Source organism: Schistocerca serialis, chromosome 2 (assembly GCF_023864345.2).
Source record: "Schistocerca serialis cubense isolate TAMUIC-IGC-003099 chromosome 2, iqSchSeri2.2, whole genome shotgun sequence".
NCBI classification, from domain to species: domain Eukaryota; kingdom Metazoa; phylum Arthropoda; class Insecta; order Orthoptera; family Acrididae; genus Schistocerca; species Schistocerca serialis.
In genome coordinates this window covers 985,739,633-985,754,028 of record NC_064639.1, presented here as the reverse complement: position 1 = coordinate 985,754,028, position 14,396 = coordinate 985,739,633, and the positions used below count along the sequence as shown (strand labels likewise).

The 14,396-nt window shown below is 36.1% G+C and overlaps 1 protein-coding gene across 1 annotated transcript in view; it reads left to right on the top strand.

Moving 5' to 3' along the window:
* Positions 1–859: 859 nt before the first annotated feature.
* LOC126458407 (spermatogenesis-associated protein 20) overlaps positions 860–14,396 on the top strand; it is a 289,730-nt gene continuing 276,193 nt past the window's right edge. Inside the window, exon 1 of the mRNA XM_050095424.1 lies at positions 860–1,159. Within this exon, the coding sequence (XP_049951381.1) occupies positions 1,041–1,159 (119 nt within the window). The 5' untranslated portion in view covers positions 860–1,040. The remainder of the gene's footprint in view (positions 1,160–14,396) is intronic.

The following is a 14,396-nucleotide window of genomic DNA, read 5'->3' as shown; positions in this document are numbered from 1 at the left end:
TATGGATGTACATGCAGAGTGTTAATAATTTTTATATATGAAATTGTGAATGAACTGAGCCTGTCATCAGCTCTGACCAATGATATAATATGTCACACGTGCATTAACAGAAAAAAGACCAGAAAACTATTATTGTTATTATTAATTTTTTTTAGCGTTGGTTGTTGCGACACAATAGATCTGAGAGATTTGTTTATAACATTTAATTTGTACAAATACGCTCTTTTTACGCCTTTGTGTTTGGAACTATTGGTAAAATAGCATGTACGCAAGTACATACACAATAATTAATTCTATACCCACGTACTAGTGGTCTACATTCGAAGGCACTTTCCCACGAAATACGAAAATTTATTATTCATCACGAGGATTAATTAACATTTTTTCTCCAATAACAGTCAAGGTATCAATTTTAAAACTACGAACTATTCTACAAATGGTACCGAGGGTGAAAACTTGCAACTGTCTTGGCCCCCCACGAGTGATCATTATCAATTATCCCACGAAATAGATCATGGTTTCCCGGTGCGTATCGCAACAAAACGGTCAATAAAAATTTAACTCTTCAGGTGCTTTCCGTACATGAAACATTTAAAACTTTCGTAATTAATGTCAACAGGAAGGGAAAAGTATACTGGGTGACGATATTCTCTCCTTTCTGTGACTTCTTCATAATCGTCAGACAAAAATTAAGGTAATGATTGTGGCAAAACAACCGAAAACTTTAATCGTTTGCACGCTTTTCTCAGGGTTAAAACATCGCTGATTTCCAGAAAAAAAACAATAGTACAAACGTTCATAGTCCATCTATAATAACCAAATAATATAATTTGCAAGGTCATTAAGCTATCAATGCACAGTAAGGCGACAAGCGACAAGAACATATTTCGCAGTCGCAGTGTACTTGTGGATCGATTTGCACAGTGATTTCTGCGATATTGCGAGCATAGTACTTTGCCCCTTTTCTAAACATAAACAACTGCTGCAGGTTTGTTTTCCTCGGTGGCTGTGACAGATACTGGGCAAAGCACCTCAATGTTATGAATTCAGGAAGATTACTGCAATGCGTTGTAGGTGCAGCCTTTGGCAGAAGACTGCAATACTCTGATAAAACCTGTGGAATTGATCTGTATTTCAAGAGACAGCAACCCAGTTTTAGGTTAGCATCGACGAATACTTTCCTCAACATTGATTAAATAAATCATAGCGTAACCCTGCTGATCACGCATTTGTGCTAATCATATTTCCAGTAATTATTTTTTTCTATCATTTAAAATATTGTGGTTTGTATAATGCCTGGGCTGGTAAAAAGAGCGTAATTATGTATTTCAAATGTACCTCAATAAATTTCCCACTGACAAATTTTCGTGGTCCTATGTCAGCAGCGACAATAGGCGCTCTTGCAAGTGTGTAAATAAAGGAATGCACGGACGTTATACTTATTGCCATTACAACAGTTGCGCCTATATTATCAATTAATTAACTAGTTCGTTAACTGATACATTGGAACTTCGCCAATTATGATGAGAACGAAACTGTCAATTTAGGATGTTTTGTATCTATATCTTTTCTATGTTGCAGGGTTAACGTTTATCAAGACGTGTCACAAATATTGCTTTGCATCAGATCTAATGAATTGGGTGTCAGTTACTGTTGTAGGATACAGTAAATATAATTACCAACGGCAAATTACCCAAATAGCATGTACCACACAGTCTTTCTCATAGCTTTCCTTTTCTATGGATGGTAGATTTGGTATCGCCCACTGTACCCAATTCTTGTAATTTTCCTACAGAGTAGATATTCAATGTACTTAGTAATATTCAGATTTTACACAACAAAATATACAAAGATTTCAATTTAGTTTAGTATTAATCTTCACTGAAATAGAGCCAAGCATTTATCAATCAAAAATGACTTCAGTATCACTTGGCATAAGTTCCCTTTGTGACACCTAAGCAGTTTGTTATACCACATCTGGCCATTCATGTATGGACTATGGTCTGTTATTGGTGTAGTTCTTTATCTGTAGCAATAGTCTTTCTTTCTTGTATTATATAAGTGGGTGTCATAGGACTAGGTTGCTTGTTTTGACGTGTCACAAAAAATGTAATTAATTTGTAAATATACAGTGAGTAGCCTGTGAGATATTTAGATTTTCCTGCAGGATCCCCTGAACCGTATTCCAGGAATAATACTGATTCCTCTTTTTCTACGGGGTTAATATTATGTTCATATGTATTTCAGCAGCACAGTCTCATATATATCCCATAATTAATCTGGGCAAAAATTGCCCCACCATAAACTGATTTGAGTATCTTACCTGAAACTACTTTTGACAACTGGCTAACCAGGGAGGCATGGCTTCAGCATTTATATTCTAGGGCCCAGGTTTACTTAAGAGTAACTTGTCATTTACTGAGTGAAAGGCTTTAGTGAGATCTACAAATATGCCTTTTGATTACATTCCTTGCTCATGGACCTCATACACTTTATGAGGAAACTCTGTAATTGCTGTGATCATTTCGGATGCCATGCTGTGTCAATGGCAGGAATTTATTTTTTGATAAATAATCACAGAGTTGTGTCAACAGCACAATTTCAAATACTTTACTGGATATATGTGTTAATGGTGATGGCCTGAAGTTTAAAACCTCTTCTGTCAGTCCTCTATCTAAGTACTAGTTTAATTGTGCTTTATTTCAGTACATATAGAAAGTTGTGTTCTCTGATACTGCAATCAGTTGGATGAATAATTATCTCAGCTAATTCCTTCTTACATTTCTTTAACTGCACCACTACACAACCTGTCCCAACATGATAAGTACTTATTATTTAGGTTATTTACTATCCTGCATATTTCCTGTTCTCTCACTTCTTTGAATTCCCAGAATGTCTCTTGCATGGGGCTTCATCTTACTACTCACATTTATGGGATTAACTGGATTGAAGGGTACTGATACAAAATATTTATTAAAAACACTTCAGACTTCATTGGGATCTGTAATTATTTTTCCTTAATGTCAGATGTTTACAATTTCAGTTTCTGGCTTGGGATGACTTTGCAAAGTTTGTATTTTTTCCATGAAGTCTTGGCTGTATTTGCTGACTGAGATATTTCACTGCTTTATATCTGTTTTCTTAGATTTGAAACTCTTTCTGAAAGACATTCTTAGCTTCATTGTACTTATTTTTGAAAGTCCGCAGCTTTGTTAACTAGTCGTGGATATTTTGCGTGCGTTTGATCATATTTGAGGCAATTGTCAGTCCGGTGTTTTTGCACATTGGTTATGGATTAGTACTATCTATATTCCCTTAAAAGGGCAACAAAAGTCAAAATGTTCTAGCATATCATCATAGAATTTGGTCTATATGTTTTCTGGCCCTTCAGCCTGGTAAACCACATTTCAATCCTCAGTAGCTGTTACACTCTTCTATAATTTGTTTATTTTCCACAACTTTTATAATTTTGGGGTTGTTTATGTTTACATACTAGTTGACATTGGTGGTCAGGGTAGTAAAAAATCCATGTTCCTCAAAGTACCAATGAACAGTGCCTCGCATTCATTGGTATTGTTCCACTGTATTGTGATGGCATACAACGTATTTTTAAAGAAATGTCGCTTATACGCTAGTCTGTTTAATTATTCAGAAGTGATTTGGTTTCACTTCTTTTATAAATAACAACATGATGGCCTATAAAACTTTTATATAGTTGGTACATTATTTAAGAGATAAACTAAATAACCTTTGATACGTTATTTTTTAGTTTCTACTTTCTTCTTTTTTTAACTGTGCATCCAATGTTTACCCAATCACTATTTTGATGCCATAAAAAGTTTAAATGCAGGATTTATTCTTAAAGTGTATTTGGTCATTATTTTCACTCTGCTGTAAATGACAAGAAAAATCTGTGAAAGTCTTGTGTTGAGATGAGTTTCTGTTCTTAAGATCTGTACTCCATGTGCCATAGGCATCTTACATGGCATGTATGTCTCTGAATTGCATATTTTTCTCAAGTTTATCACCAACCATGGTCAGATGTCAGTTGCAGTTAAAAATATTCCAGAGGGTGAAGCATAATCGATAAATCTTTCACAATAGCACTGTAATTCCCATCAATGCTTTGCATAACATGATGATAATAATGACAAAAAGACAAAAAAGAAACAGTTTTTGATGTTCTACCATCATATTAGCAGTTGAACGGAATGGACAGTGTCTTGAAAGGAGGATATAAGATGAACATCAACAAAAGCAAAACGAGGATAATGGAATGTAGTCAAATTAAGTCGGGTGATGCTGAGGGGATTAGATTAGGAAATGAGACACTTAAAGTAGTAAAGGAGTTTTGCTATTTAGGGAGTAAAATAACTGATGAAGTAGAGAGGATATAAAATGTAGACTGGCAATGGCAAGGAAAGCGTTTCTGAAGAAGAGAAATTTGTTAACATCGAGTATAGATTTAAGTGTCAGGAAGTCGTTTCTGAAAGTATTTGTATGGAGTGTAGCCATGTATGGAAGTGAAACATGGACGATAACCAGTTTGGACAAGAAGAGAATAGAAGCTTTCGAAATGTGGTGCTACAGAAGAATGCTGAAGATAAGGTGGGTAGATCACCTAACTAATGAGGAGGTATTGAATAGGATTGGGGAGAAGAGAAGTTTGTGGCACAACTTGACTAGAAGAAGGGATCGGTTGGTAGGACATGTTTTGAGGCATCAAGGGATCACAAATTTAGCATTGGAGGGCAGCGTGGAGGGTAAAAATCGTAGAGGGAGACCAAGAGATGAATACACTAAGCAGATTCAGAAGGATGTAGGTTGCAGTAGGTACTGGGAGATGAAGAAGCTTGCACAGGATAGAGTAGCATGGAGAGCTGCATCAAACCAGTCTCAGGACTGAAGACGACAACAACAACAATAACGATCATATTTATTGATATTCACAAACAAGTTTTTAGTTGCTTGTGCAATTCATGATAAAGCAGTTGTTTATGGATCAAGTAGCTAAAAACCTGTTTGTGAGAAAATAAAAATTGTTACAGAAGCTCAAGAAAGTGTTTTTTAAAATATAATTGACATTATGTTTAACACACAGGGACTTAGTTTATTAATTCAGTTTTGTAAACAGTTTACAAAGCAGACTGCTTACAAAACACTTGTGTGACCCAGCCTGGAATATCGTATCTGTAGCAAATGGGACTAACAGGAGATGTTGAACATCTTTACTGATCATCAATTTCATCATATACAATGATATAGGACTTTTCATATGTTTATTAAAAAAAGGGCAGAAGAAGGAGAAGAAGAAGAAGAAACTTAAGCAATAGTGTCTGTATACCAATCGTACAGATAATTAAGTACATAAACAGAAACTAATCATATAAATACAGATAAAAATCGGACAGATAACCAGTTACATAAACCAAACATATTCTAAGTTTACATTATATCCAGTGACATATGGCTATGTTTAACTTAAGTTATGGATCTCCTTGAATTCATAAAATTCATGTACTCATCAACACTGTAAAAGCTTTTACTTATAAGGATTTTCTTACGATCATTTTTAAAAATGTGCAACTTTGATATCTTTGTAACTCTTAAGGGAAGGGCAGTAAAAAGATGTCTCTATGGAAGCCAGTTCTGTGTCCAGTTTCAGTTACGGTCACCACTGTTCAAAGCAAAAAACAGGGGGTGGGATTTCAAAAAGTATATATATATATTTTTTGAAGAGTCATAACTTTAAGTTCTGTGAATACAGAACTCCATAGGTGCAACTCTTTTTTATAATTCTTATTGCCCGTTTTTGAGTAGTGAAGGAGTGTTTTGCTATACTTGAAAAATACAAAAATAAGACACCATATCGCAGTAGACTTTGCGTAATGCATAATAGGCACTCATTACTTTTTCTTCACCGCAGGAATTTTTCAGCATTCTTAATATATAACAGCATTTACTTAATTTTTTATTGAGTCATTCTATATGTTTATCCCATTCAAGATGCTCATCTAACCAAATTCGTAAAAAAAATAGTACTTTCTGTTTGCCTAACTTTACTATTAAGTCAGTGATTACTTTATTTACTGTATGCCTATAATTCATCCCTAATGTTTTCTACTCGTTAATAGATAGACTATTATCTCTAAACCACTTAACTATATCTTCATTTATTATTTCTATTTTTTTTTATATAAGTCAGTCACATGCTGAGCTTTAACAAAGAGACTAGTATCGTCAGCAAACAGTACAGCATCAGCTTGTTTTAAATAACTTGGTAAGTCATTTATGAATATCAAGAACCACAGGGGCCCCAATACCAATCCTTGAGGTACTCCATGAGTAACTTTCTCATATCCAGAAAAAGTAGGATTTACCTTCATGAACTGTTTCCACTTTCTGGTATATATCAGATAAGTATGACTTAAATTACATATGAGCAGTACTATGGATTCCATGGCAGTATAGTTTGTGAGGCAAAATTTTATGGTCAGTAACACCAAATACATTAAATAAGTCTGCAAGCAATCAACAGTTCATTTCATTATGATCAATGGAATTTCAAACAAGTTTGTTGTTGTTGTGGTCTTCGGTCCTGAGACTGGTTTGATGCGGCTCTCCACATTACTCTATCTTGTGCAAACTGCTTCATCTCCCAGTACGTACTGCAGCCTACATCCTTCTGAATCTTATTAGTGTATTCATCTCTAGGTCTCCTTCTACGAGTTTTACCCTCCACACTGCCCTCTGACACTAAATTGGTGATCCCTTGATGCCTCAGATCATGTCCTACCAAACGAACCCTTCTTCTAGTCAAGTTGTGCCACAAACTCCTCTTCTCTCCAATTTTATTCAAAACCTCCTCATTAGTTATGTGCTCTACCCATCTAATCATCAGCATTCTTCTGTAGCACCACATTTCAAAAGCTTCTATTCTCTTCTTGTCCAAACTATTTATCGTCCATGTTTCACTTCCATACATGGCTACATTCCATACAAATACTTTCAGAAACAACTTCCTGACACTTAAATCTATACTTGATGTTACCAAATTTCTCTTCTTCAGAAACGCTTTCCTTGCCATTGTCAGTCTACATTTTATATCCTCTCTACATCGACCATCATCAGTTATTTTGCTCCCCAAATAGCAAAACTCATTTACTACTTTAAGCGTCTCATTTCCTAATCTAATTCCCTCAGCATCACCCAATTTAATTTGACTACATTCCATTACCCTCGCTTCACTTTTGTTGATGTTCATCTTATACCCTCCTTTCAAGACACTGTCCATTCCGTTCAACTGCTGTTCCAAGTCCTTTGCTGTCTCTGACAGAATTACAATGTCATCGGTGAACCTCAAAGTTTTTATTTCTTCTCCATGGATTTTAATACCTACTCCGAATTTTTCTTTTGTTTCATTTACTGCTTGCTCAATATACAGATTGAATAACATTGGGGAGAGGCTACAACCCTGTCTCACTCCCTTCCAAAGCACTGCTTCCTTTTCGTGCCCCTTGACTCTTATAACTGCCATCTGGTTTCTGTACAAATTATAAATAGCCTTTCGTTCCCTGTATTTTACCCCTGCAACCTTCAGAATTTGAAAGCGAGTATTCCAGTCAACATTGTCAAAAGATTTCTCTAAGTCTACAAATACTAGAAATGTAGGTTTGCCTTTTCTTAATCTTTCTTCTAAGATAAGTCGTAGGGTCAGTATTGCCTCACGTGTTCCAACATTTCTACAGAATCCAAACTGATCTTCCCCGAGGTCGGCTTCTACTTGTTCTTCCATTCGTCTGTGAAGAATTCGCGTTAGTATTTTGCAGCTGTGACTTATTAAACTGATAGTTCGGCAATTTTCACATCTGTCAACACCTGCTTTCTTTGGGACTGGAACTATTATATTCTTCTTGAAGTCTGACGGTATTTCGGCTGTTTCATACATCTTGCTCACCAGATGGTAGAGTTTTGTCAGGACTGGCTCTCCCAAGGCCGTCAGTAGTTCCAATGGAATGTTGTCTACTCCGGGGGCCTTGTTTCGACTCAGGTCTTTCAGTGCTCTGTCAAACTCTTCACGCAGTATCGTATCTCCCATTTCATCTTCATCTACATCCTCTTTCATTTCCATAATATTGTCCTCAAGTACATCGCCCTTGTATAGACCCTCTATATACTCCTTCCACCTTTCTGCTTTCCCTTCTTTGCTTAGAACTGGGTTTCCATCTGAGCTCTTGATGTCCATACAAGTGGTTCTCTTTTCTCCGAAGGTCTCTTTAATTTTCCTGTAGGCAGTATCTATCTTACCCCTAGTAAGACAAGCCTCTACATCCTTACATTTGTCCTCTAGCCATCCCTGCTTAGCCATTTTGCACTTCCTGTTGATCTCATTTTTGAGACGTTTGTATTCCTTTTTGCCTGCTTCATTTCCTGCATTTTTATATTTTCTTCTTTCATCAATTAAATTCAATATTTCTTCTGTCAACCAAGGATTTTTACTAGCCCTCGTCTTTTTACCTACTTGATCCTCTGCTGCCTTCACTACTTCATCCCTCAGAGCTACCCATTCATCTTCTACAGTATTTCTTTCCCCCATTCCTGTCAATTGTTGCCTTATGCTCTCCCTGAAACTCTGTACAACCTCTGGTTCTTTCAGTTTATCCAGGTCCCATCGCCTTTAATTCCCACCGTTTTGCAGTTTCTTCAGTTACCCCTGCAACTACTGAAAAGGCTGCTGCCCCTCTTCAGGAAGCACAAGTTTATCTAGCCTCTCAACAGATACCCCTCTGGTTGCACCTACAGTACGGCTATCTGTATGGCTGAGGCACGCAAGCCTTCCCACCAATGGCAAGGTCTATGGTACATGTTTAGGAAATTATATATAGCAGTTTCAGTGGATCTATTTTTCCTAAGACCATTTTGTTCATTGGCAAATATTCCACATTTGTTCAAAAAAGTAGTCTTTGATACATTATTCTTTCAAAAATTTTTGAGAAACAAGACTACTTTGATAAAGATCTGTAGTTTTTTACATCATAAGGTTCACTGTTTTTATATAATGGTTTTATTATTGATATCTTATGTTCTCTAAGGGAAGTATAAGTGGTGAAAGAAGCATTAATTATATCAACAAACAGAGGAACAATATATTTGATGTGTTTAATTACTTTATCAGGAATGCCATCTGTACCACAGGAAAATTTATTTTTTAGTTTGCTAATTGCATTCTCCGCCTCTTGTACTGTTACAGGGTACAAAAACATAGTTTTGGGATTTACAGATGTGTCACGATCAGCCTTATATGACTTTGGTTTTTTATAAGTTGGTTGGTTTAAAAGGGGGAGGGGGGGGGGGGGGGGGAGGAGGGACCAAACTGCTTGGTCATTGGTCCCTTTTTATGAGTTTGTACTATACTCATGTAGTGTCTATTAAATATAGTTACAATTTGTAAAGAATCTTTTATGGTTTTGGCCTTGCATTTAAGATCAATGTTGATGTGTTTTGCTTTGCTTCTGCGTAAGTTTGTATATATCACATTCCAAACTGATTTTACTTTTTTGTTACCCTTGTTTCTGTTGATGTATGAATTGTTGATTAATTTTTTTGCTGCTGTAACGACTTTCTAGTTCACTTTTCTGCAACAGTTTACATACTGTTTCAGAGCTGGATTTTGCCTTGCCAATTTAATTAAGCTGGCCGCGGTGGCCGAGCGGTTCCAAGTTTCTCTGAAGATTTTCTTATCCCCTGTGTTATTCAGGTGTTAGTTCTGATTTTATTTTAATTTTCTTAAGAGAGGATGCAATTTCATAGTTTGTAATAAGCTTAAAATGATTCAAACTTCACATCTGCATTGTTGTATTTATACAATCCCCTGTTTGAATTTTTTAACAGTAAATTAAAAATCCTAATGTTGTCCTCAGTTATACATCTTTTGTAAAAGTATTTCTCATTTTTCCTACAATTTTTGCTGAGTACAATAGTTAAACTAAATTTTATTGCTTCATTTTCTGATAATTCAATGTCAGTCACTTCTAAATTGTGATCAAATGTTTGCAAGTCAAAAAATATTTGACCAATTGTAGTTTTAGTGATCTTTCCAAGTCTAGTATATTCATGACAGTGAGTGATAAGTTATGTGAATATGACAAGTTATTCTATTTAGATACATTTTGACTGGTTATTTTAAAGTTTACATTGACATCTCCAGCTATAATAACATTTTCTTTAAAATTCCATAAACCACTAAAGAGTCTTTCTACACTGTCCAAAAACTCCATAAAGTAGCCTGATGGTGATTGATAGATGCACACAGTGGTTATTTTGGGTTCTTTAAGTTTGCCAATGGTAACAAGAATGGTCACAGGTTTGTTTTACCTGTGGGAGAGTGTCATGGGGATGCTGAAGAACCTGAACTAGCTAAGCCTTGAAGATGAAACCTTACTTACCAAGTTTTAAGAACAAATTGTGAGTCATATAACTAGGAATATGTTAAAAGACCCTATGTATTGATCCTCTAGGGTTCTCAAAGACAATATTAGACTATTTACAACTCACACAGAGGTGTTTAAACAATCATTCCCACATGCAATACATGAAACTGGAAAAACGCTAATAACTGGTACATCATGAAATACCCTTTGCTGAGCACTTTGTGGTTTGCAGGTGTATGGGTGTAGATTTAGGATGGATCAAATATTGAAAACAAGGAATTGTTTTTACCTTTTTTCCATCAGATGGTAATTGTACGATTCCTGTGCTGTAAATGTTATTGGAATGTATGTGTGAGAAATTACCTACAAACCGCACCACTGATCGCCTTCAGACAGCTGTACTTCCAGTGCTTCCTATAGTGGCCCAAATCTGTGGAAACCATATAGGAAAGATCTGGTATTAAGGAAGGGTGTTTACAGGCATTTCAGAAGCACTCTGTTGACTACTGTGTTGTTTCCACTACAGTAGTAACCCATCTTTGACTTGGCAGTCTTTCAGCCTGATAGGCTGTAATTGCTATTGTCTAAAAGTCTGCAATAATAGGTGTCATTAATGATATTGCCATCATTAAACAAGTCAAAAAGGAGAAGCTCTTCAAGTACCATGCTCCAGAATTGCAGAAAATAGCAAAGAAGACAACATGAAAACTACTACTTTTCTTCACAAATTAATTTTGATAAGTCATTAGTCTGTCATCTAGTGCTACATATGGACTTTATACCAGATAAGAATGTGCTGCATTTACTTATTCTCTGTTGCTTCTAGTGCGTGCAGAGCCTATTAAAATTTTAAGTCATGTAGTTTTTTGATTGTCACATTCTGTTTTGCAACACAACAGCGTGCAGTGTTTTGAAATTTCTTTGTGTTCTTAATGATGGACATAATGCTAATGTTAACATCCAGTGAAGTTTCACCTACAATAACCAGCAATCACCTTGAATCAGATTATTTAAATTGATGAAGGATCCAGGTTGACAATTATGTTTTATGCTTTGACGTATTCGCTTTAATGAAACACTCTGTGTCAGAATTTGACTTCAACTTTTGACATTGTTGATTCTACCTTGTCTGTGAAGTCATCACCATTTTTACTTTTACCAACATTTTTGTTCATATGAAATGTTAACCTATTATGTAACAATACATGGATTTTTCCACCCGTCTCTCTCTCTCTCTCTCTCTCTCTCTCTCTCTCTCTCTCTCTCTCTCTCTCTCTCTCTCTCTCATTGTCCCTTCCTAAAAGACACACTAAATGATCATAATTGTACACACAATGGAACGCTTGTTAAGAGCCTCTCACTCTTCTCTACTAACTATGGAAATGCCCTTTACAGGAAAGTGAGTTCAGTTTACGTATGATACCATACATCTTAGTAGTAAGCTCAAATAACCTGAATGTTGAGTGAGCCAAACCCAAACAACAAAATCTTCATTCTAATAGTTTTCAGCCACTGTATCAAAACAGTGAAAGTAGAAGCAGTTTTTGAGGACTAATATAGAATTTACTGTTCATGTGATATGATCATCAACAGATGTTTATTTCTTTTAAGTCAGTACTGCCATTAGACTGTTTTTTGAGTCTAATAGTGTATTTTAAATATGACAGTATGCCATCTTAGGCACTGTATAACATTAAAACACTTGATAATGGCATTTTACGCCAAAATCATGATCGTGTAAATGTAACACTGCAAATAAAAAAAAAAAAACAGTCTAATGGCGGTGCTGACTTTAAAAAAATATATTATGACTATGACCCTACATTATGAAAAAATTATTAGATGTTTATTTGATTTTCCCCTTCAGAATTATGACAAGAGTGGTGTTACTTATGCTTTGTGATAAATATGTGAGAGTTAACTTGCAGTGTAATCTGCAATTTTTGTGTCAGTTTCAAAATTATCAGTAACAAAGGTGTCAAGTTTCATAATCTAATAATTGATGCTATTTCTCAGGAACCATGATCTCAGTTGTTACAGTAAACAAACAAATACTGCCTGGATCACAATTTCATTTATTAATGACTACTGGTTTTGATCTGTCCTGCAGATTGTCTTCGGACCTGGCACTCCAAAGTACAGTTCGTCAACTGTGGTATGAATGACATATAAGTTTTATAAAACAGTGCAAAGTCCTGGATAGAATAACAGCAATGTGGAAGGAATAGATTGCTACTTGCCACATAGAGGAGGCACTGAATCACAGTCCGGCACAATGAAAAGAGAGTGTCAAAATGTTAAGCTTTTGGAAAAAGTCTTCCTTCCAAGATAGAACACACACACACACACACACACACACACACACACACACACACACACACACACACAAAAATCACAATCACAGTTTGCACACACATGGCCCTGTGCTGCCCCTTCGACCTGAAATTTTATGTCATTCATACCACTGTTGGCAATACCTGATCTGACGGCACTGGGTGCTTGTGTTGTCCTCATCATATTCATCATCATCATCATCATCATCATCATCATCATCATCATTTGTGGATGTGGCTAAAATTGGACTGTGTAAAGATTGGGGCATTGTACGGGCGCTGATGACTGCACAGTTGAGTGCCCCACAAACCAAACACAATCAATACCTGATCTGAACATAATCTGCAGGATAGATCAAAACCAGTAATCATTAATAAAAGAAACTATGATTTAGGTAGTGCTTTTTTTCTTTATTTATTTTAATAATCTAAGCTGCAGCCGCTGCCACCACCACCACCACCACCACCACCAAAACAAGCACTGCTACCACTACCACCAGATTCTTTACATTGTCAGTATGTCTTCCATCAACTCATCCTCTTGGTCTTTTTATATAGTGAGGAATCCAACACAGAATCTTTTTAGCCTATCTGCCATCACTCCATCTTACTATAAATCCAACCAATTTCTGTTTCAGTTGTGTAACATGCACAGTCACATCTTCAACTTTGAATAAAATATTCATTTCTTCAAATGAACTCCAAGTACTTTTTAGCGGTAGCCTTGCCGTGTATATTCTTCAACAAACTGATGTAGTTAAAGCCTATTCCTCAGTTGTCATCTACTGCCCGAACAGGTTTTAATGTGTAAAATTCTTCTATTGCGTTAAATGCTTTCTCATAGTCTACAAACCCCTTACAAAGCGCAAGCCGCTGTGGCCAAGCTGTTCTTGATGCTTGAGTCCAGAACCGTGCTGCTGCTACGGTCGCAGTTTCAAATACTGCCTCAGGCATGGATGTGTGTGATGTCCTTAGGTTAATTAGGTTTAAGTAGTTCTAAGTCTAGGGGAGTGATGACCTCAGATGTTAAGTCCCGTAGTGCTTAGAGCCTTGCAAAATGGTAACTGATATTTTTTTTATTTTTTTATTTTTTTTTATTTCATTGACAACTTGTAGAGATGGTACATTGTGCTGTGCTCACTTGTACAAAGTGAACTGCTTTTTCTTCTGTGGTTAAAATCTGAAGTAGTAAGGATGTTTGTAAAAATTTGGTGTAGGCATAACACTGACAGAAGACTTACGTGTGTTTACCTCTTTACGTCTTTACTGGATTACAGTTATTCCTGCATTTTTACAACTATCTGAGACCATCCTCTAATGAAAATATTCTCTGAATGACTGTGCATGTTTCGCTTTGACCTTTTGTCCCAGTTGCTTTTATTATCTCCAGTATTAACCCATAACCCATCATTTCCAGAGCTTTTTCTTTTTCCATCTGCTGAATTGCTTTCCCTTCCTTTTGTGCTAGTATTTCTGTAATGCACTCATTCTGACAATCAGTTACCTGAGTGCTCGTGTCTTTAGTGGGCTATAGAGATTCTTGAAAAAATCTCCCAAAATCTTTAGTATGGTCTTCTAGTTTGTGATAAATGTGCCACCTGCAATTCTTGTGATGTGGTACTATATTCGCTTA